The 25,560-nt window shown below is 34.0% G+C and overlaps 1 protein-coding gene across 13 annotated transcripts in view; it reads right to left on the reverse strand.

Moving 5' to 3' along the window:
• PHF14 (PHD finger protein 14) overlaps nt 1-25,560 on the reverse strand; it is a 222,114-nt gene that overhangs the window by 56,971 nt on the left and 139,583 nt on the right. For 10 of the 13 annotated variants that reach the window (XM_064575212.1, XM_064575214.1, XM_064575208.1 and 7 more), the window contains one exon: nt 25,324-25,441. In XM_064575212.1, coding sequence (XP_064431282.1) covers nt 25,324-25,441 — 118 coding nt within the window. Of the gene's footprint in view, nt 1-3,986; nt 4,069-25,323; nt 25,442-25,560 lie in introns of those variants that run through there. The other 3 variants (XR_010406513.1, XR_010406514.1, XR_010406515.1) reach the window with 2 other exon arrangements.

The raw sequence follows: 25,560 nt of genomic DNA on the forward strand, positions 1-25,560 counted from the left end.
AATACAAAGGTCAGATCATTTGAAAGACTTCAAACAATAACACATAAAAAATGTTAAAAAGGAATCTTATCCTACTGAAATTTATAGATTTATTAAGACTGATGTTTCAATCTCTAAGTAGATATTTATGATTCTGTCTCCAACAATCACAAAATGATCTAGTACTGTATGGATTATTTGTGGATTACTAGAATTTATGGATCATCTCAAATGAAATTTCAAATAAAACTGATTATAATAACTGATGTCACAAGTGAATCTACTTTTTCTTAATTTATTATACCCATTGTGTGCAGGGCACAAAACTGGCTTTGCATAAAAATAATTTGAATAATTACTTTGTAATATTAAGGGAAAGAGCAGGATAACAGTTGTTTATGCTAGTGTTTCTCAACTGTTTTATTAGTATCCCGCAGTCTTTTTAGAATTTTTTCCTTAATGCCTCCCCATGAAATTTTAATGCCACAGATACACTGTATATCTGTTTATGTGCTGTATGTATAGCTAGCTGTACTTTATATAATAAAAGGAGTTAAGCTTTATGCTTAAAAAGAGTTTAACTTTTTGATACAAGGTTATGAATGATTAAATATAAATTTTTATCATTTCGTAATTTAACAGAAGTTAAAAATTAGAAGTTATTAACATGGAACTTAACTGTGTAACTATAACTGCTGAGTAATTTATTTATATAAATTATATGCCAAAAAAATCCTATTAAAAAATGGGCAGAGGACCTGAATAGATATTTTTCCAAAGACTGACAGATAGCCAACAGATTCATGAAAGGATGCTCAACATCACTGATCCCATCAAAATCAAAACCATAATCAGAGATCACTTTACACCTGTCAGAATGGCTAAAATAAAAAAGACAAGTGTTGACAAATATATGGAGAAAAAGGAACTCTCATGCATTGTTGGTGGGAATGTAACTGGTACAGCCACTACGGAAAACAGTATGGAGGTTCCTCAAAAAACTAAAAATAGACTTTTTTTAATTTACCCAAAGGAAAAAAAAAAACCAAAACACTGATTCAAAAAGATATATGTACCCCTGTGTTTACTGCATCATTGTTTACAATAGTGAAAATATGGAAGCAACCTAGGTGTCCATCAATAGATGAATGGAAAAAGAAGATGTGATACACACACACAATGGGATAATATTAGCAACAGAAAAGTATGAGATCTTGTCATTTGTGACAACATGGACAGACCTAGAGAATACTATGCTAAGTGAAACAAGTCAGACCTAGAAAGACAAATACCATAAATTTCACTTATATGTGGAATTGTAAAAAATACAAATGCATAAACAAATAATAAGCAGAACTAGACCTATAAATACAGAGAATAAACTGATGGTTGCCAGATGGGAGGGGAGTGGGATAATGGGCAAAATGGATGAAGGGGATTGGGAGATAACAGGCTCTCAGTTACGGAATGAGTAAGTCACAGGGACTGAAGGCACAACATAGGGAATAGTCGATGGTGCTGCAAGAGCACTGTATGGTGCCAGACGCAGCTACACTTGTGATGAGCAAAACATAATGCATACTCTGGTCAAATCATGATGTTGTACACCTGAAACTAATGTAACACTGTGTCAACTATACTTTAAAAATTTGTAAAACATTACAAGATTTAAAAATTAAAATGTCGTTACATATAAACATGTTAAGAATGTAAAATTCTTTTACATGTAACAATGTAAAATCAAGTCTTAAGTCACTCAAACTATTATATTTCCAGCAAAAGTAACCAAAAAAATTAAGTAGGTCTTAAAATTTTAGTGAACTTTAGGTTTCACTTGATGAGAGAATATAAATAGCTGCTAAATAATCATTCATATATTGTCAGTATGTTCTCATTTCAGCAACTGATATAATTAATGATGGATTAAATAATTTTTGTAATATTAAATAATCTATTTTTATTCATTCTCAAAGCCTGTTATACACAAAAGCACTGAAGATCAAACATAAACAACATCCACAAGACAGCCAATAGCAGCCAACAGGCACGTGTAGCCACCTTGTGTGAAATAACTTCAAGATCAAGCAATTGATAGAATGTCATGTGATCATAACCATCTGTTTCATTGTTCTGTATTACTGATCATTATACATTTTATATATTTTTTCATGAATCTTAATGACAGTACTACTTGTGTGATACCCAAGAAAACCTGAAAGCAATTAAATACTAAGAGTAAGATTTTATCAGAAAAGGTTGAAGAGTGGAGGGTCACAAACCCTCTTTTGTTCTTACTCCTGTGAGAACCAATTTTTGCCCCCTTGGAGCAACACTGCCTCTAATGGGAATGCATGGCATATGTCATATTATGTTAAGATTTTTAAAAATACACATAGAGGGGCGCCTGGGTGACTCAGTCGTTAAGCGTCTGCCTTCGGCTCGGGTCATGATCCCGGGGTCCTGGGATCGAGCCCCGCATCGGGCTCCCTGCTCGGCGGGAAGCCTGCTTCTCCCTCTCTCACTCCCCCTGCTTGTGTTCCCTCTCTCACTGTGTCTCTCTCTGTCAAATAAATAAAATCTTTAAAAAAAAAAAAATACACATAGAAAAAATAACAAAATGCGAGCAATGGTTATTCCCTGAATGATTTTTATTTTCATCTTTCTATATTATTCTATAATAAGCACGTACTGCTTTATAATTTTCAAAAGAGTAATTAAAATAATTATGGCCATGTTTATTATGGTCAGAATTAGATTAACCATAATCTTTTTGTCTTAATACCTTACAAGTTATCTAGACAAGCTTCACTGAAGAAACTACAGAATATGAGAGTACAGTCTCATATATCTAAACCTATGTTTATATACATTTACAGACATTTTTAGCTTAGATAGCCAAAACATTTGCAATGTACAAGTGTGATACATATGGTAAAGATGGTAAATGCTCTTCTCACAGTTTCATCATTTTGGGGCACCTAGGTGGCTCAGTCAGTTACGGGTCTGCCTTCAGCTCAGGTCATGATCCCAGGGTCCTGGGATGGAGCCCAGAGTCAGGCTCCCTGCTCAGCAGGGAGTCTGCTTCTCCCTCTCCGTCTGCCCCTCCCCCGTTCATGCTCTTTCTCTTGCTCTCTCTCGCTAATAAATCTTAAAAAAATTTTTTTCATCATTTTCTAGGATCTATAATAATAGCATATGACAAAAGACATGCTCATCCTCCATGTCTTTTTTTTTTTTTAAAGGGTAAAAGTTATTACCATGCAAAGGATTTAAATACAAAAAAGAAAAATGTAATCCATTTTACTCATGAATGCTGACATGAAATTTCTGAAAATCTGGCCTCATTCATAGTACAAAATACTTTACTATGGTAGTTATATTATTTGTGGGTCAAAAAATGTTCAAATAAAGAGAGAAAAACAGCCCACAAAGGCCAAAAGCCTATGGATTTTTTTTGAGCCCAAATAAAACTGAAGAGTTCTAATTCCTTTCAGCTTGCATCTTGAAAAAGATTAAATGCTGACAGAACTAGTTAGCAGCAGCATTGTCACCACGGCCTACAGTACATTTGTCCTTGTGGCAGTTACAGCCTCTGCCAACTGTACCCAGCCTCTCACTAACCTTAATAGAGATGTGATGAAAAATCAAGAAATGCAAATAGAACTGATTTTACGAAGACAGGACAAGAAGTTAGGTCTGAAATGAGATGATGAAACATTTAAACTGTTGTCAACAATGCTACTTATGTGAGGCAAAGCTTACCAATTATTATTTCTGCCATTCTGCTCCCACCTGTGTTTTTTAATACCAGTTGACTTTAACAAACAAGTGTCAATGTATCATAAGTTAATTCTTTATTAGTTTTCATGTATCATCCTTTACCTTGGTCGGCTGGCTAAAAATTATGCAAGCTATAAATTAGCTTTAAACAAGCTTTGAATCAGGTTAGAACTCGTTTTCGAATTAAAGAGCCTTCAGTATATTACAAGTTGCTGTCATTTTATTACCTCAATCAATTCTGTGTGGCCTGAGGTGGAAGAAAATGAATGCTGTCTTCATTTGCAATGGGTTTATCTCTTACAGCAGGCTCTGGAAACACAACCACAGCAATGAATTGAAAGCTAAAGTTACATTTAACATTACCAATGCAGGAAATTGTGCTCCTTAACAAAGTTGGACTTGAAATGGAAAAAAAGACATTTCTTTACCGTGAAAAATGTACAAAATATTAACACTTGCTTAAACTTAAATTTTTATGGAGTCTTTTAAAAATTATAGTTATAGCCAACATTCTATTAAAATAATTTTAGATGGTCCTCAAATGAAGAAAAAAATGAAAACAAGGCATGTGCTGTTCTCAGTGTTTTGGAAATAGACAGAAAATATATATATATTTCATCTTTATCTTAGTGAAAAATCATTTCATTTCTTTTTCTTGTGGACATGCAACTAAATGGAAGAGTGAATCAGGTACTGGTCAGGCTGACATTGTTATCAGACTCTAAAACACAGATAAAATAGCCCCCAAAAGCCCTGATGAGTAGGTATTATTACTGTCTCCATTTTAAAATGAGGAAATGAGGCAGAGAGATTAAGTCACTTACCCAAATTTATACACTTACCTAGACAATATGATTTTGAGTCTGTTCTTGAAGCAGACTATTTGACTAAAATTACAGGAACACTGAGAACATCTAAGAGACTAATTTCTCAGGAAACATTGTGCCAGAAGTAATGACGGACACTGATGACACAATAAAATCAAGTTTACAGGCCTTAGAAGGGTATGCCAAGTGAGGAAAGAGGTGGGTTCTAGTGCCAGTACACAAAGAAATCAGGATATGTATGTGCAAGTGTTTATATAATGCAAGAATTAGTCTTTTGACAAAGACTAATGGAACATTAAGTTTTGTTGTTTTTTTTTTAAGATTTTTTATTTATTTATTTGACAGAGAGGGAGAGACAACAAGAGAGGGAACACAAGCCGGGGGGGGAGGGGAAGAGGAAGAAGCAGCCTTCCCGCTGAGCAGGGAGCCCGATGTAGGGCTCAATCCCAGGACCCTGGGATCATGACCTGAGCCGAAGGCAGATGCTTAACTACTGAGCCACCTGGGCACCCCAGAATGTTAAGTTTTTTAAGGGCCAGATTCATGTCTGATTTTTTTTTTTCAAAGATTTTATTTGAGAGAGAGCATGAACGAGAGGGAGCGAGAGGGTGAGAATGAGCAAGAGAGAACAAGGCGCGGCGGGGGGTGGGGAGAAGGGCAGAAGGAAAGAGAGAAGCAGACTCCCAGGGAGCCTGACATGAGGCTCGATCCCAGGACCCTCAGATCACGATCTGAGCTTAAGGCAGATGGAGCCACCCAGGCAGCCCAATGTCTGATTATCTTAGTATATCTCAAGCACCTAGTACAGTGTGTAGCATATCTTTTGAATATGATACAGATTTTCATTCAATAAAATCAGGTTATTGTTGCAGACATATTGGTAGGGCCATCAAGAGAAAGAAAAGACCAGTAATATTTCTTCTTAATTTATGTACAAAAAATATGAACTGGACATTTTCTTTCAGATTAGTTTTACCCTCTTAGACAACCCTGGTGTTTTTCATTCTGGAGGAAACAATTTCTTTTTAATTTAAAACTGTATCTCTATTCCAAAGAAATATACTACAAATAATCAAGAGGTACTCATAAATGTTAACAGAAATTCTCAGGGAACTAGACAGGAATAGCAACTATTCCTAAGAAAAGGTATTATTTTAAATTTGCTGAACAGATATTTTCTTATGTCTCTTACTCTAGGTCTTTTATGCATATCTGGGTCATGGCTGGCAGAAATTTATGTTTCAGACATCATTTGTTTTTTCAACAAATAGCCTTGGGCATCTAAGGCAAAAAGTAGACCCTGCACTACTTCTACTGCCATTCAGCAAAATAAAACTTTAAAAAATAATTTTAATAACTAATAGGAAATAAGCTAGCAGTGAAGAAATACTAGAAGCAATTTTAAATCTATCTTAGAAAAAATTATATATAACGCTGAGACTCCTTGTCTTCAAGAAAGTATGAAAGAAATACTCTCTGCCATACATGTTTGTAATCTAGCTGGTAAAAAGAACTTAGACATAAAAAGATGAATAAGAATGCAAAGAAACATCTACTAAATGCCAAATGCACAGTCTAGCAAAGAAATGAAAAAGAAATTCAGTCTCGTCCTAAAGATTATAGAGAAACTGGAACTTAAGCTGAACAATTAATTTAAAAAATACACTCATACTTATAAGAGAGAGAGCAGAGTGAAGCAGGAAGGGAAGAGGAAGAGAAAGGGAGACAGAGCTATTTGGAGTATTAGTATGGAGGCAGATTACAGATGGCCTTGGAAGTCAGGGATAAAACCCTGATGTCTGTCCTACAGTATGGACAACAGAGAACTCCTTCCTGGAGTTTTTAACCTAGAAAGACATGTGAAAAATGGTCTTTCAAAAAGACTGATTTGGAAAAGACTGTAGAATGACTTAATGAGAATAGAAACCTAGATTCTGAAGAGAAAGGTGATTTGGGGAATAAAGAACAAAAGTAAACAACTCGGAGACAGGAAATAAGAGACTAAGGTAGGGAAAGTAACAAAGTTTGAATTAGGAAAAGCATGAAGGACTATGTCAGGTTGAGAGGAGATACGATGGGGATATGGGCCCTTTTCCTCAATGATGTTAAGAGACAGAGTCATCTTGAAAAAATGAGGGTGCTGGACATAAAACTGAGACTTGAGATATGTGGCAAAGATTTGATATAGCTGCTATAAGAAATTTGATAAGGAGCTCACATGTGAACCTAAGTTCATAAATTCCTCCAGTTATTTCTGGCCAGAAAAAAAACAAAAAACAAAAACAAAAAACAGTTACGATGAAACAGTACAATGGATCCAGAGAAAGCTGGGGAATTATAATAGAAGGCTCTAATTTTTTTTTTTTTTTAAGATTTTATTTATTTGACAGAGAGACACAGCGAGAGAGGGAACACAAGCAGGGGGAGTGGGAGAGGGAGAAGCAGACTTCCCGCGGAGCAGGGAGCCCGATGCGGGGCTCGATTCCAGGACCCCGGGATCATGACCTGAGCCGAAGGCAGACACTTAGCTGACTGAGCCACTCAGGCGCCCCGGCTCTAATGTTTTTTTGGAAGTGTAATATTAAATGCCCAAAAAATAGTTAAGTAAGGGGAGAGGAATAAAATCAGAAGGAAGATGAGGGCCTAGGGGTCTTGAGGAGTTGAGGAACTAGAAGAATGTATTTGAAGAAGTAGAAAAACTAAGAAAAAGATCATGAGTTGAGTCATGGTGACAGGGTATTTGACATACAATAAAGGATTCATGGGATGGGTGAAATTTTCTCTATCATAAACAGTTTGAAATTTCATTTTTGTAAAGATATGCACTGATAAAATATTTCAAAAAATATTTACGTCCAAGTCTCACACATATAAAAATTGGTCTGGCAACTCATCAAAGAAGCCTGAAGACAGCATAGGTGAGACAAGAGAGCAAGGATTTCTTTAGAAGAGGCAGTTTAAAGGGAGTCCCTATATGAGAGGGATTTTCTGAAAGGTACTCAGAGAGTTGCCCCTAGAAGTCTGAGGGTCACAGAGACGGAATGGTGACCCATGTCTGTCTAGCCGTAGTGCCAGAGCAGCGGAGAAAAAAGATCAGGGCCACACGCGGAATGACTGCTTGCCTGAGCCTGCAGGGCAGGGGTGTGTGTATATGCGCTTATCTTAGGAATAATAATGAGATGTGAAAGAGAGCAAGATTCTGGTTATCTAGGAAGGGATTTAGCCAGAGGACAGCCTAGTGGGAATGAGGTGAGACCAAGCAAAGAGGAAACAAAAAGAACTTAAGTTCTAAAAATGAGTTTTAAGTAAGGAGAAGGCATCCATCTCTCACTCACATCAAAGGAACTGCAGGTAGACAAGCCATAACAATGAGAGATCACCAAAAACCCACAAAAGAAAGCAGGGAAAAGCATCAAAGTCCAGTATGGCCCCCATCAAACTATAGCTTTTCCAGTTTGAAGCAGACCTCAGCTGGGGAGAGGAGAAGCTTTGAACTTGTTGAGAGAATGAAGCCTTGACATTAAACTAGACTGGATTTTTTATATTAAAAAAAAAAAGACTATTAATACCTTAAGGAGACTGGAAAAGCCATGAGGTATGTCCTAGAGTCACTAGAGAAAAGAAGATCCAACACAGCTTGTTAAAGGCCCTAGGAAGAAAGAATTAAGTTGCTTTCTGTTTGTGTCTTGTCTTAAATTTTTAAAAAGATTTTTATTTATTTATTTGTCAGAGACCGAGAGAGGGCACAAGCAGGGGAAGCGGTAGGCAGAGGGAGAAACAGGCTCCTGCTGAGCAAGGAGCCGGATGCAGGGCTCGATCCTAGGACCCTGGGATCATGACCTGAGCCGACAGCAGCTGCCGAACTGACTGAGCCACCCAGGTGTCCCTGTTTGTACCTTGTCTTAAATTCATGAACAAAATTTATTTATGTCTGAATAAAAATGAAAGACTAGTATTTTAAAAATAGGAATCTGGATAGTCTTTAAAGCATTTAATATGGAGAACAGGTAAGACCACTTCTATTGTCTTATATACTCTTCACTTAAAATTAATTTGAAGAGTTTTTATTTAAAGGTGTTAATTGCAGACTGTAGGATTTTTTTTTTTTCAAATTGCTATGATGAGTAAAAAAATAATAATATTAATTTAAAAAGCAACTAACTAGGGGCGCCTGGGTGGCTCAGTCGTTAAGTGTCTGCCTTCAGCTCGGGTCATGATCCCAGGGTGCTGGGATCGAGCCCCGCATCGGGCTCCCTGCTCTGCGGGAAGCCTGCTTCTCCCTCTCCCACTCTCCCTGCTTGTGTTCCCTCTCTTGCTGTGTCTCTCTCTGTCAAATAAATTAATAAAATCTTAAAAAACAAGCAACTAACTATATTTAACCCTATTAGAGAGGTTCTTATCCTAGGGAAGGTTTTTACTGATAAAAGACCACAAATACATAGAGTATTCATTACACCTTAGGGGAAAAATGAGGATGGAAGAAAGAGTAGGGGAGAAAAAAACTGGGGCATTTTGGAACAGCTAAATCATAAAGAAAGTTTATCTCACTGCAAAAATTAGATTCATAAGTAGTAGACTTGGGAGCACTCAAAAAAAAAAAAAGGAGGGAATAAGATGGTCCTTAATATAGTCATTATGCTGCAAACAGGTTAAAGCTTCCACATTGTCATTAAATGTCACAGGGAAAAGACAGACAAAAGACAGTGTCTAAATTATACAGCACTTCACCTTCTTGTAAAAGAGGAGAATGTTTTCTGAAAATATCTATTTCATTCACAATCCTAAAATGACTTGAAGTAAGGAAAAATTAATAAGTGATAAGTAAATTTAATGACTGGATACTAGAATACATTTTAAACTGAATTATTAAGCAATGATTTCTGTTGTTTTGTGGGATATATGTTGAAACTGCTGCATTAAAATAAGGAAATAATGCTGAAATATCTTATATTCATGACTTGCTTTAAGCTATCTATCTGTGCTTTGGAAACTGATTCACAAATATCTGGTAATGTAAATCTAGAAATCTGATCTAGAAACAGAATTTACACAATACTATATATAATGTCTTTGAAAGTTGAGAAAATAGTGTAGTCCCTTAGGAACACAAAAGTGAACTGATAAAAATGCACTGATGCAGCCTGAACTTTTCAAAGTGATTCTTAAAAATTGTAACCTCTATATGCATACTTTAAAGATTTCAAGCCAGCGAACCAGATAATCATTTGTAGCCATTATTGAAGGTACATTTAACAAAAAACCAACTTAACTTCAATGAAGATATAACACTACAACATAAACCTTTAAGAAACCTTCAGAGAAAACATTAAAATAAATTGCATCTTAGGTGACCAGAGTTTAAATTTAGCATATGAATATAGTTCACAGGAAAAAAAGAGAATATATTAATGCTAAAAAAACCTGTAGAAGTCTGAAATCACAAAAGAACATAGATGGCTGTGCTAGGTCATAGGTAGAAATACAGCAGAACAACACAGTTACACATATGGATCTTTATCTGTCAAGGGGCAGGGGAAGATATTTTTTAGCTATAAATTAGGTAATAATTTCATACTCTTTAGCTGACAAAAAAATTAACAAAAGAATTAATCCAAATGAATCTAAATTGCATAATTAGTATTTGATCCACTTATAAGGTATTGTTTTTGAATAAGAGGAATTTTTTCTGTAAAAGAATGCTGATATTTAAAAAAAATATATAAAACCTTCCAGTTTGTACACAAAATGGCTGACACTGCACAAATCCTAACATTCTTAAACTATCTTTGCAAAGAAACTAAATGTGGCTGCTTTTACTTTCTTTTCACAGTACAGGTTTTCAAACTTCACAATTAATGACAAATATTAAGATACAGTATTTGATTCAGCAAAAATATAGTACTTACTGCCTAATGAAAAAATAATACAAGAGATTAGATTCTGCTGGGTCTATATAAATCATCCATATTGTGAAGTGGTAACTCCCTTAACAAAGATAATTATTTCGTTCAATTTTTATGAAGAAAGGGCCTTGAGAAGTTACAGTCTATATTCTACACCTTACAGTAGGACCATCTTTAATTAATTCATCTGTTTTAAGAATTACCTCTAGGCTTTATTCATTCCACTATTCACTAGAAAACATCAAAACAGATCCTACTTAACAATAAAGGTATTTTTCCTTTTCCTATTATAGTGGTGTTTATTTATAATACAAAATTATCTGAGTTTCTACATTATGAAAATTTACAATGACTTCAGGAAAAAATCTAATTTGAGAATCACATGCAACAAAGAATAGAAAATACCTATTTCAATATAGGAAAGCAAGTTCCTAAAGCACAGACTCCAGAATCAGGCAGATCAGGGTCTGAATCACCGTTATACCACTTAGGTGTGTAATCCTTCTCTGAATCTCACTTTTTTCCCCACACAAAGGAGATAAAAACAGTAACTACTTTAAAGACTGTGGTGAGGAATAAATGAGATGATACATTTTAAGTGCTTAAATAATGCTAGGCATGTAGAGGTACTCAATAAATGTTAACTGCTATTATTTCTAAAATTATACTTTCTTATATTAAAGATGGTCAGTGTTTTGACCCAGAAATTACACCAAGAGTATATCTGTGCAAAGAAATGTACAGTACTGGGACGCCTGGGTGGCTCAGTTGGTTAAGCGACTGCCTTCGGCTCAGGTCATGATCCTGGAGTTCCTGGATCGAGTCCCGCATCGGGCTCCCTGCTCGGCAGGGAGCCTGCTTCTCCCTCTGACCCTCCCCCCTCTCATGTGCTCTCTCTCATTCTCTCTCTCTCAAATAAATAAATAAAATCTTTAAAAAAAAAAAAAAAAAAAGAAATGTACAGTACTAAAAAATGCGGTTAAAAAAAAATCTGGTTAGAAAAAAGTATCTAACATCATGGAAAATGGTCACATACACAGTTACATTAAAAAAAAAAACCCGTTATATGACAGAATATATAATATGATTGAAATTTTTAAAGAGTAGGTTGTAGTAGGATATACTACTGGAACATGAGCAGAAATGTGATGCCTATAGGTACTATAATTGCAGGTAATTTTCAAGATTTTATTTATTTGAGAGAGAGAGAGAGAGAGCAAGTGGGGGGGCGGAAAGGGAGAAGCAGACTCCCCACTGAGCAGGGAGCCTAATTCCCGGGGCTCGATCCCAGGAACCTAGGGTCATGACCTGAGCCGAAGGCAGCCATTTAACAGACTGAGCCACCCAGGTGCCCCTGTAGGTAATTTTAAAGATTTTTCTTTATGTTTTTTAAAATTTTCCAAATATTCTATAATGACCATGTAATTTGTAAGAAACTAAAAAAAACACAATGTATGTAATTTCTTTTCTGATTCCAATTTTCTCCAGAAAAGCTGAGTCAGAGAAAATTCAAAAATAAAGAGAAAAAGACAAGCATACATTTTTTTAAAGATTTTATATGAAGAATGTTAATTATATTAAAAACTGCTATTTTGAATTATTATTCTCTAGCTTTAAAGTTAAAGAAAACTCAAAGTCTGACACCTCAATTACAGCATATTTAAGCATATGTCCAGAACAATATTTCACTTGGAGATCAAGTTGATAAGAATTCTCCTACTTAGATAAATTGCTATTTAAACTTTGTAGTAATTCTTTTTTGTTTTTTTCCCCAACTTTACTGAGATATAATTGACATATAACACTGTGTACATTTTAAGGTGTGCAACGTGTTGATCTGATACACATATACCGCAAAATGATTACCACTACTGTGTTGGTTAACACATCCATCATGTCACATAATTACCATCTCTTTTTTTGTGATGAAAACACTTAAGATCTACTTTCTTAGCAACTTTCAAGTATATAATACAGTATTGTTAACTATGTTACAATGCTGTTCTTTAGATCACCAGAATTTATTCTGCGTTCCAAGTGATTACACCATTTTACATCTTCACCCAAAACTCACTGCTCCTCCTTCCTGTTAGAAGTTGCTACTGTAAATGTTTTTAGTTTTTCCTCAGTAGACTACTAAATAGTGGAAATGGCCAACTAAAATTTGGTGAATTTATCACTAAATTATGTCTTAATTATTAGGCAAAGGGTAATATTTAATTTTTTTCAAAGGATAATATTTTAGAAGACAGAAAGTCTCTCTTGATGAACATTAACTCAGAAAAAGTAGATGGACTGGGGCACCTGCGTGGCTCAATTGGTTAAGTGTCTGCCTCTGCCTCAGGTCATGATCCCGGGGTCCTGGGAGCCTGCTTCTCCCTTTCCTTGCCGCTCCCCCTGCTTGTGTGCTTTCTCTCTCTCTCTTTCTCTGTGTGTCAAATAAATAAATAAATCTAAGAGAAAGAAAAAGAAAGAAAGAAAGAAAGAAAGAAAGAAAGAAAGAAAGAAAGAAAGAAAGAAAGAAAGAAGAAGAAAGAAAGGAAGAAAGAAAGAAAGAAAAAGAGGAAGGGGAGGAGGGGGAGGAGAGAGGAGAGGGAGGGGAGGAGTGAGGGAGGGAGAGAGGAAGGAAGGGAGGGAAAGAGAAAGAAAAAAGAGAAGAGAAGAGAAGAGAAGCAAAGAAAAGAAAAGAAAGAAAAAAAAAAGAGAGGAGTTGGACAGCTTCAGGTTGGATCAGCTTTGGGTATGGATGCTGTCACCTGCAAAGTAAGAAAAGAAGACTACAAAAAGAAGCCAAAGAAGCCTATCAAAAAGACCAAAGATATATATGGTCTCCTAAGAAGGGAGAAAACCAGGAGAAAATAAGTTCACTGAAAGGGGGGAAGGCCATTTGTAAAAAGGAGGAAGTAACCACCACTATTAACTGCTGCTGCGAAGAAGAAAAAAGATGAAGCAGAGTAATTGAGGAAGATGCTGCATGGGAGCAAACTGAATTTATAGCTCAGAGAAGATCCTTAAGATGTTGCTGAGCAATTCCAGAAATTGGAAAAAAGAAAGGGAATATGGTATATTAGTAACCCAGGAATGCTAGTGTAGTGAACCTGAATCAGGTTATCATCAGTCTACCTTGAATCTGCCTGGGGGGTTGAAAGACAGTCTATAGGCACAATAAATGAATACTTGAAGTAGAGACAAAACTAAGGAATTTAAAAGAAATTAGGGTCAAAAGCAGTGGTTCTTAAACTTTACTTATCACCTGTGGTGCTTATAAAAATGCTGATTCTTGAGCACCATTCCAGAAATACTGATTTCGCAGGTCTGTATGGGCCTTCCAAATTGCATATTTAACAGTACTTTAGAAGATCATGGTGCAGGTGGTTTGTAGGCTTTGAGGAAAAATCACTGGCATTTGGGCTATGTGAATTGACGAGTGATGAAAATGTCAAATTATGATGTAAATCAGAAGACTGAAAAATTTTTGACAGAGCACAAGAAGGAATAAAGTGATGTTCACTTAACTTATTAAAGTTTAGTGAAAGGTAGTTCTGAGTCCCTATCAAAATAAGAACTGAAGCTAATAATTTAATATGGAGCAGGACAGGGCTAGGCTAGGGCCATGGCAAGACTGTGTGGACCACAGTCTTATAATTTGCCTTACTTAGCATTCTACCAATGGAAAATAAGTTAAAAGCAGCATATATGATATTCCCAGAAAGTCAGACACCCATTTTTTAAAGTAACATGAAGGTAACAGAGAAATTTATATGCTATGACTAAGGAAGAATATATTATTAAAGGTTTCCACTGGAAATCAGGGGAGTGGTGGCAGAGAGGAGAAGAAATACGGGGTGTAAAGATAGGGGTCTGAAGAATTTACATGTATAAATCTCTACCCTTTGACTCATACATGTAAAGCACATATTGAGATCTACTTTTCCAAAAGAAGGACATTAGTAGCATCTGAGAATGAGTACAGATTTCTTTACTGAGGCTTTTCGCAAGGGCACCTGGGTGGCTCTGTCAGTAAAGCGCCTGACTTCCGCTCAGGTCATGACCCCAGGTCCTGGGATTGAGCCTCATGCCTGGCTCCCTGCTCAGTGGGAAGTTTGCTTCTCCCTCTCCCTCTGCCCCTCCCCTTGCTTGCGTGCTTGCATGCGTGTGCTCTCTCTTTCAAGTAAATAAATAAATCTTAAAAAGAAAGAAAAAAGAAAAAAGAAAAAAGAATGAGGCTTTTGCTTGGCATAAATGAAATAAGACATACTGAAGGGCACCTGGGTGCCTTAGTTGGTTAAGCGCCTGACTCTTGATTTCAGCTCAGGTCATGATCTCAAGGTCATGGAATCAAGCCCTGCGTCAGGCTCCATGCTCAGAGGAGATTCAACTTGAGATTCTCTCTCTCCCTCTCCCTCTGCCCTTCCCCCCCACTTGTGCATGCACTCTCTCTCAAATAAATAAAATCTTTAAAAAAAAAAAAGACATATTGTTGTTAAGACTGATGAATCACAGACCTGTACCCCTGAAACAAATAATGTATTATATATTAATTTAAAAAAAGACATATTGAAGTCACATAATCATGTTATGAAATTCCAAATATGTTTACACAGTATGCCCTAAAAGTTAATAACCTTAATTTCCAGGCTTTACAAGGAATGTGAAAGACTAGTCCATAACCTTCTACATTTCCATCCTTAGGAGTTTTCAAACATTTAGATGATAAAAGGATGTGTTGCTGATACATGCCTGTTCTCTATAAGTCATTCATTAGGCTTGATGAAATCTTTTATTATCAAAAACTTTATATACTTTGACAAAGTAAACTCATAATTATCTTACACCTGTCTTCAATCGTTTAATTTTAAATTTCATTTTATTTACTTCTTATTTTGATTTCAGTTTCAGGTTTATAGTTTTCATGACCTTAACCAGGAAATAATACCCCTCCACAGTCTATGGGAAATTTCTTGAGTATTTCTTCACCTATTAACAAAATCTATCTTTAGTTAAAAACAAGTTTCTTTTTATACCCATACCAATTACATTTTTTTTATTATTCAATTCTTGGTAGAACCAGTGTTTTAAATATGACAGTAAACCTTTACTTTCTAAATAATATGCCTTCTACTTATAAAATAAACACACCAGTGTATCGATCTGTGTGAATCACAGAGGACCGTAATTCTATATTCAATGTGAAACAGTCATTACCATCATTATTAAAAAAAACTATGTGCTAATGATACACAATAGACAGAAAAAAATACCTTATGGAATAGTATAATATGTAAAAAAGTTTAGAGAGCCATAGGTGCCTTAGTTTAAAAAGCAGATGAATTAGAAAGATAGCTTTCATCACCTCTTAACTCTAGCAAGAAATTAAAACAATGGACTTTTTTGTGAATGGAAATGTTAGACATGACCTTACTCTGTTTAGTGTGAAACTCTGAAAGAGGCAAGAAAAGATTTATACTTGGTACGTGAAGACAAAAAATAAAACAGAAAACTGCTCTTCAGATTACTTTTTAAAAACATTTCTTACATTAGAAAATCAGAACATTAGCACTAGTTTTGAACTTTTCTCTCTGTAACTAAAATTATTGTTTAAGAATAAGAAGAGATATCTATTATTCCAAGTATTGCCATTAAACCTTTCACAAATAAGCAACCTGAAGCTCACTGAACTGAAGCAACTTGCTAAAGGTCACAAGCATCATAAATAGTTAATATCTGGACCCAGTCTGTTTCTTTTCAAAGCTCATAAAGCTCTTTATTCTACAATGTATTGCATACTTTGACTTTCCCTATATTTTAAATTACTGTTTTGTTACTCAACAATGCTTCAAATTATAAGAAATTCCATAAACTTAATGGCAAATTTTTAAGAAATAAAGAAATGTTTTGACTTAAAAATACAAACTGCTTATAGACACACACCCTAATTTCAGAAATGTCAAAAAATGAACATGTTAAAATGTAAGTAACATGGCATAACACTCTGGCTATGTCCTCGACCCCTAATCTACAATATCTTATCAATCTTGGTAAGGATTCTATCAGAACATCTAGATTAGAATAATTAAATATATTTGAGTTCAGAACTCAATTCCATTAACTTTCAGAGTCATTCTTTGAATTTTCTCAGCTTAGTTTTGAAGAAGTTTTACTTGTAGATAAACAGTACTTCTGAAACCACAATAGGTTAGAAAGATAATTTTTAACAGATAAGTAATTCCACACAATGATGAAATAGTTAAAATAAATGTTTAATAAATTAGAAGGAATAAACTATTTGCAGTGGGAAGACATGAAATCTCACTCTGTTTTTTTGAAGCTAGGAGTTAAAAGTTAAAGCCTTTCCTATTATTTAGGTTAGTTCCACAACTCTGAGAATGGGCTACCCTATTTCAACTAGGACCATCTCTTTGTAGCAAACAAGGTCTCTCACTGTTATATTATATATAAATACTGGAATAGCAAGTTTACGTAATTAATATAGTCTACCTTCCTTCTGAATTCTTACATTAATATATTATATAATCCAAATTTAATAATGCTGGGTTAACAGGTAAAAATATTCTTATTAACTTTTTAAATTCTGTAATGAAAATCTTTCAGCCTAACGACCAGATTTTTCGTAGGTGGCTTTTTCCTCCAACATAATATAAATATATATAATTTAAAAAAAAAGATTTAAAAACTAAAGGATAGTATAAAATTGGTGAGTTCTGAAAGGCATTCCCATGTTTGGCACCCTACTGTACTTTATCTCTCAGTTATGAGTTAGTTTCTTATCACATATGGTATTCCACAGCATGCTATGCAAATGCATCATGCCCACATACCATCTAAATTAGAAAATAGCTTGGTTTTTCCAGTTTGTAGTAAGTGTAACCTAAAAACTGATTTAGTTTTTCAATTTTGCAAATTATTAACATTAAAAAATTCTAATTTTAGAGGTTCCATTTTCTTTCTATGAATATGATGTTGAAATATATACAAATATATGTCATAAACACTGACAAACTTTACCTGGAATACAGAAATCATATTTTCAGAAAGATTCTTAAGGAATACCTACCCATGACATATCAAAGTATATCAATATGCTTAACATGTATTACTTAGTCCCCATGAAGATTACCTTAAGTTATAGAACTAAATAGATCAGTAGAGATTCTAATTCTATTATAAAGAATAATCAACAGTCTTTGTTTAGCTCAAAACTGTTACTCGATAAAAATATTACCTGGAATAGGTTTCAGAAAATGTCTAGGACAATCAAGTAAAGAACCTCTGAGCAAGCAATAATGACAAATAGTAAGTTCAGTTCAGTACATAAATATTCAGTTTAAAAAAATACATTCTACTTAAAAAAGCACAGTACCAACTATAATTAGTGGAATTGTTAATGACCATTACTTCTTATTGAATACACAAATCATTGTTACTAGTCTAAAATTACAACACTCAGAAACTAAGGGCTTAAATAAGACATTTATACAAACAGTCTTGCCTGCCATAGAAAATGCCAGAGTAAATGGCAATATCCTGAACTTAATCTAGATAAAAGGTAGAAGATCCACTAGAAGACTGTGGGCTTTATCCCTCATAGCAAAGAGGAAATCTAAAGTTTAAATATGTAACTACAACTATCATCAAGGATAACCATACTAGTTTTAATTCTCAGACCTTTAGGAAGTCTAAAAACTACCACAGATTTGTTCAATGGTATTCTACTGTTAAGATACTGTATAAACAATATTTTACGTTTATAAACAACTTGTCTCCAGACTCCTACATACCTGTATCAGTAAAAAGGCAAATTGAAACTCAGTAAAACTTGCTGAAGCACTGTTCTAAGCTTTAATGCTTGTCATACAAATGCTAGAAGAATACTGAATTAATACAGTTAAATGGTACAATTTTTACCTGAAAGCGACTTTTCAACCATGCTAAATCCAGAAACTTAAAATTTAACCTAATGTTAGACAAAATCCCAGAGGTCAAATGAATAGTTAAAATATTTTAAAAATCTTTTTCTTTTTAAAAGGTCAGTTATAGACTTCAAATTTAAAAGAACTTTAAAAGGATTACTTTAAGTAATCTCCTCACCCAACATGGGGCTGGAACTCACAACCCCGATAGTCGCATGCTCCACCAACTGAGCCAGCCAGGCACCCCTTAATTTTATATTTTTCATAAATTTTCATCATATAAAAAATTCAGACAGCTAATATTACCAGATTAAATGTGCTTGTTTAATGTATCATGGCAATATACTCCCTGGAGAGATTGTTTTGTTCAGTTCTTAGAGGGGAAAAATTCACAATGAATATTTTACTTGAAAATAAATATTTATATATGTAGTTTTTACTCAGGTATACTGTTTATAGAATTCTAGTTGCCTAATGCAGAAAACTAGAAAATAAAGATGAAAAAATAAAATCATACTTTCCCTACTTAGGGATTTCTAATACAAATGATTATCAAACAGTACCATTTGCCTCAGCAGGCATGTATTACTGCATTTGTAGTTCCAGAAAATCTTACATAGGGATGTAGATGACATTTCTATGCATATGAATTCAACTTACTATTGCTCAAAAAGAGTAGTACACTAGATAGATCAAATAAGAATGAACCAAATGGAGGTCTCCATTCTAAGATAGTTCATCTTGTAGTAGTCAGATAATGACCTGTCATGTATACTCTATAGCTTTTCACCAAACAGAGCTTAAATAAGGATGAACAGTTAAAATCATAACTGGCACAGGCACTGTAAATTATGTGATAAACATTTAAATTCTTAGTGGCAATTTGTGAATACATATGACATGGATGAAGCACTTTAAAAAACATTTATACATGTTCATTTAACCATGTCAAAATAAATTACCTTCATTTTGGGTGTTTTAGCAGACAGAAGTTGTTGAGATCTATATCACGTATACTCTAGAAAAAGACGGAATAGTGAACTGTGTCCTATATTTAAAAAATAAATACAATACTTAGTCTACCTTGTAACTTATATGTAAGTATACAACATAATTTTAAAGTAGTTTGTTGATGTTTCACTTGGGTTATAGGCATTGTGTATATTTGTTTTAAAGTTCTGAAAGTTAATTTTTAGATTAAAATCTTTTTAATAACTGAAGAATTAATATACATAAAACAGAGATTCTTTATTCTTGACTGCTCATTAAAATAATTTAGGGAGCTTGTAAAAAATATAAATGTCCACCCTCATTCCCTCTCTCACCTCCTCCCAAACAATTCAGTCTAAAAACCATCAGACTGGGGTGCCTGGGTGGCTCAGTCGTTAAGCGTCTGCCTTTGGCTTAGGTCATGGTCCCAGGGTCCTGGGACCAAGCCCCGCATCAGGATCCCTGCTCCGCGGGAAGCCTGCTTCTCCCTCTCCCACTTCCCCTGCTTGTGTGCCCTCTCTCACTGTGTCTCTCTCTGTCAAATAAATAAAATCTTTAAAAACAAAAAATAAAAATAAAAACCATCAGGCTATAGTAAGCAAAATAGGTGTCCTTGTGGGGTGAGATTGGAGAGTGATAAGAGATTAGTTTTCTATCAGGGGACTAATCATATAAAAATATTTAAGAATAATGTGGGGCACCTCGGTTAAGCATCCGCCTCTTGGTTTCAGTTCAGGTCATGATCTCAGGGTCGTGAGATCAAGCCCTGTGTCGGCTCCCTCTTGCTTGCACTCTCTTTCTCTCTCTCTCATTCAAATAAATAAATAAATAAAAATAAATAAATAAATAAATAAATAAATAAAATCTTAAAAAATACATAATATTTAAGAATAATGGGATCCAGTTTTCTGTCAGGGAGAAAAGTGGAATGGTTTCCAATGTCTATAAAGGCAGAAATATAGATGCAATGTGTATGTATACATACATCTAACCCTTGGCTCTGTCTACTGAGACAACCTAGAAGGAATAGTGCAGTAACAATGAGCACATCTAGCACCCACATCTTGGTTTCTAAATACCATTCTCCACTGAAAGGAAATGGAGCTCCTTGGAGAAATGGCTGGTTCCAAGAATAGGGAAAGGAAAAGTATAGTTGAGCCTGGAACATCTTTAGTAAGGAAGTATTTAAAGACTGCTGGGATCATGTCAAAAGGACATAGATGCTAGGTTGAAGTGTCAGAAGACAGCCTGAAGTGGCTTCCATTAGCCAAATTTGGGACAATCTGAACATCAAAATAAATGGTAATAACCAATATAATCTACTGAATAAAACAGAAAATGAAAGTTTGATGAAGAATAGGGTATTTGCATAGTATCAAGGACCTTCCTCAGAATTAATTAATTAAAAGGTGAAGAGAAGAATGGAGAAGACTTGAAGAAAACTAGTCAAGTAATTAAAGTTATACTTTATGAAAGATTACTCTAGTACCAGCATAGGAGTATGGTCCCCAAACATTATTGTTGATGTACCCCCATACTAAAAATATTTTAAATATGAATCTTAACATATATATGTGTGAAGTTATACACTTATACTACAGTATTACATATTATTTACATTATAAAACACAGACATAGAAATTAAAATGGGATGTTATATAGAAGTAAGTTGGTTTTATTAGTTATCTTGCCTATCTCTTAGGGTGCAAATACTTCATTTTGGAGGCCTCTAGTAAAGAGAATGGGTAAAATAGATGAGTATGGCAGACCTATGTAGATAGTTTCCAAAACAGGAGAAACTGATAGAATGAGGAAAAAGTGAAACACTGAATCAAGGCAGTAGCAACGGAGAAAAGGAACAAAGAGCACACTGGAGAAACATTTAAGGAAGAAAACTTTTACAGGACTCAGGAAGTGATTTTCTACATGGGACAAGGATAAACAAAGCTTGAAGATGATTCCAGTTATTTGGCTTGGATGAACAGATGGAATGAGAGGGAAGAAAAAGTAAGAGATAGGTGAAGAAGAGGATTAAGAATAAAATGAACTGCTTTTCCAGGCATATAGCACTCATTAACAGTATTATTATCACAACACAGTAAAGAGCAGAAAGAAAATCACTAATGCATGATGATAGGTAGCAACGAACTAGCTCCACCGAATGTAAACATAATAGCCGCTATCTTAGTCAAATGTCTTTGAAGCATAGCTTATGGGAGAAGGCATGTTTTGTGCATATGTGTTTCCATATGTTTGTATGTATGTGAATTTGTGTTTCCATGTGTGCAAATTTGTGTTTCTATGTGTGCACATGTATATGTATGTATCTGTATCCATGTATTTTTCATGGATCCTAAAGTAAACTAACTAGGTTTATAATGGGTTGATAAGGCAGAGAAAGCCTTATCATGCCATACTTCATGGGTCTGGATAGAATAAAAAGTCATTCTGTATACAAATATTGAATGATTATGTTATCATACCCCAAACTAATATGTTGTATGTCAATTATTTCTTAATTTAAAAAACTATCCTACTTTTAGGTAAATTGTTACTAAATCAGTATTAAAACTAACTACACTTAGGTGTATTTTATCATGTACTGAAACTCAAAATTATGGATTATGATATGAATCTTCTTAGATTTTAGTGGAATTTCCAAAAAAGTAATAAGCAGGATTTGTGACAGAAGATTTTTGCCCTCATAAAACCCACAGCAATAAACCTATTACTTGAGAGACAAAGACATGTATAAATGTATTATGCTGCTGAGAGTATACATGGTGATATTTTAGAGTTTCCCCTGCTACAAAAAATTTGGAGACAATATTAACAGTTAAATTACTATTTAAAATGCAATGCATTTTCAAGCACATATTCAGCTATATACCCTCACCTTGTAGTTTATCTAAAATTCTAAGCAAAATAAATAATTTCTTATTTGGGAGTTGAATTTTTATCATAAAAGTTAAGACTTCTTGGACTTAATAATCCTGACTACCACAGAGAAAGGAAGTTGGATATATATTTTACGGCTGTCACAATTTTACACATTCACTCCCCCCTACCTAAATTTATTAGCAACTGATTCACTTCCCTTCTCCTGGCAGTAACGATTTCTATCTTACTTTTCATATCATTAAAATATATGAACATGGCAAACATACCCAGTATTACCTAACAAATGACACTCCACCAAATCTAATAGAAGAAAATGAAGGACAAGCAGAGTATATTAACTTCCATTGTGGGATTCTTTTAGGCCCTAAGATGATACTAATTTTGACTCTGATGCTAATAATATACTGATTTCTTAATTTAAAATAGCTCCTGCAGCAATTCACTGAATTACAAAGCATGACATTATATCTATCAATGCATTCTTCTTGGGACCCAAACTGGCAAACATCTGTTTCAAAGGAAAATGTAAGCAGAAATCTACTACCTGCTGGTCAAGAATGGAAGTCTTCAAAAGTAAACAAAACAGAATGGATGCAACACAAATATTCAAGGTAATAAATTAAGTTTCCAGCTGAACTATTACATTAAATTTAATTTTTTTATTGGAAAAAAGTATAAGTATACCATAGTCATGTAGGTATGATAAAAATACAACTCCACTTCACTGCTGTAAACCTTACAGTAAAATGCTGTGACATTCCAAAGATTATATATAGATACCATAATTGGATGAAATTTTGACCAAGTTGGTTGTTTATATCTGGTATTCAATCAGAGGTCAGAATACAGGAAATTCAAGTTTTCTAACAATGTGCCTTCCTAATGGATTTCCATCAGCATCCAAAGACTTACTGTCTCGTAAAGAGGGAAAAACAAAAATAAAAATAAAAATACCTTATCCTTCTCAATGGCTACTGGCATCCTAGTGCATTACAAAATGTATGATATACTCCTAACATATGTGAAATAGGCCCCTCTTTCATTTTCAGTATTCATTAATGGAATTACTATATAACTTAAAGCCATTCTTTAAGCACTAAATAAATGGTACACATTTATAGTAGTACAGAACCTTTTCAAAAGAATGTATGCAAAAAAAGTGTGTTTATAAAGGGCAATAAATCCTTTAAAAGATGCTTTCCTAATTTGCTTGTTGAGGGTAGGAGGAAACCCCACATAAAAACTGTATTAGAAAAATCATATTACACCACAAAGAGTCCCATAAGACAACTCTCTCAAATCCTTAGTACAACCACAGTTTTTTCATTTTTAAATACAATTTCTGTAAAGCATTTTTTTAATCATGCAATAAAACCTTTGCTATTAAATATGCTCCCTCTTAAATCTGGGTCTTAATAAAATGCCTGGAAAATAATTTTTGATACTGTATAGTTTAAAATCTTGGGAAAAAATGCTTGGTTATTAAATAAAATACACATTATTTTCTATTTTAATAATCATTATACAAATATATAAAATTTTTAATAAAGCTGGTTATTTAAAGAATGCTTTAAATAGGTTTTTTTCTATAACCAAATGTTTTTCTGCAGTTTTTTATAAATAAATTTTTACAGATGGCTTCTGTGGTAATCTAGGTAGTCATTTTAACTTAAAAAATACGTATTTTGGGATTTTTTTTGTCTTTTTTTTACTAGAGCTTATACTTTATTAAAAGGTAAGACTGCAAATATTTATACAGATATCCATTATGCGTTTGGGATTATTCATGATTTTGGTATGTTCTGAAAACAGTGAATTCCTATCCTTTGGAGGATCTCAAATTAAAAACAGACCATTCATTAATGAATTACTAGACTCAATCCACATACTATTTTCCTTGGCCATTATCAAGGTTCTTGAACACTCAAAATTAGACTCAGAATCTAAAGGCAACAATTAGGCCAAAAAGAAAAAAAAAGAATACACACACATACACACACACATATTTGATTCCACAATTAGAAAGGAATTCAGTATCAATTTTAATTAACTGTAGGACAGACAAATGCCATTTAAATGGCATTTAAGAAAGATGGTTTCATGTCCATATTACAGTAGATAGCTGATTTCCATTGTCTATTTAAGGAAGAACAATTTGATTAACCTACAGCTGACCAGAATGTCTTAGTTCAAACACATTCAATATTTTTGTCAAATGAGTTAAAGTATCAGGAGTCTATTCAGACTTTAAAGAAACAATAATCTTAAACTGTAGATTACTGCAATTTAAGGTTGTAATATTGATATTCAAAAGATATAATTTCAGTAATTTTTTGAGATAAAATATTCAACAGCCTTATTATCCTTTCTACTTAGCTAAATAAATATCAAAAATAAAATTTTAGGATATAAAAACTAGTTTTCTCAAGAATAGACTTATCTTTTACTCCCCCCCATACTCATGTTTTGTTTCTTTAATTCCACATGAGTGAAATCATATAGTATTTGTCTTTCTCTGACTTATTTTGCTTAGATCTCAAAGAACAGATTTTATAAAACATTTACAATATACTTAATGAGTCATCTACAAAATAAAATTGGATTTTATTGGTTATTCTGTTGATTCACATTTATATATGTTAATATGTATTTGTCAAAACAAATTTCTTATGACCCAAAGCAGAATTTCCCTGCCATTCCTTAGATGTAGTAAATTAGCACAGGGTGACTTTCTTTGGCGGCTAGTAACACTATTTAATATGTTACAGTTACATAGAAAATACACAAAACAGCTAAAATATTTTGGAAGAAACTACTATAATTTAGTAGAGCTGTTTATTCCTTATTTTAAAGGCAATAAAATCACCATCGCAAAATATTCTTAAAGCACATTAGATTAAAATGTTGGTCGTTCACAATTATACTTATCTTTAAAGTTAGGAAGCTGATGGTATGATATGGCTATCAAAATGAAGTAAAACATTTCTTCTTACGGACTTTTTTTCTCCTTACCTTAGAAGATGAAGAATCACACTCCTGACATATCCATCCATAGCCTGTTTGTTTAGGAGACTTTTTCAAAGGAGGATCCAAACAGCCAAAATGGTAGCACAGTCTGCATTCATCACACCTGCAGGGTAAACAGATTTATGGTATATCTAAATAATATAAAAAAAACTATCTTTTTAAAGACAAATGGCAAACTACTACACATTTCAACATGGCTAATTCTATGCTTAGTTCACAAAA

The sequence above is a fragment of the Mirounga angustirostris genome, unplaced genomic scaffold (genome assembly GCF_029215605.1).
Source record: "Mirounga angustirostris isolate CCGP_5_RB_7025 unplaced genomic scaffold, mMirAng1.0.hap1 SCAF_12, whole genome shotgun sequence".
Taxonomy (NCBI): domain Eukaryota; kingdom Metazoa; phylum Chordata; class Mammalia; order Carnivora; family Phocidae; genus Mirounga; species Mirounga angustirostris.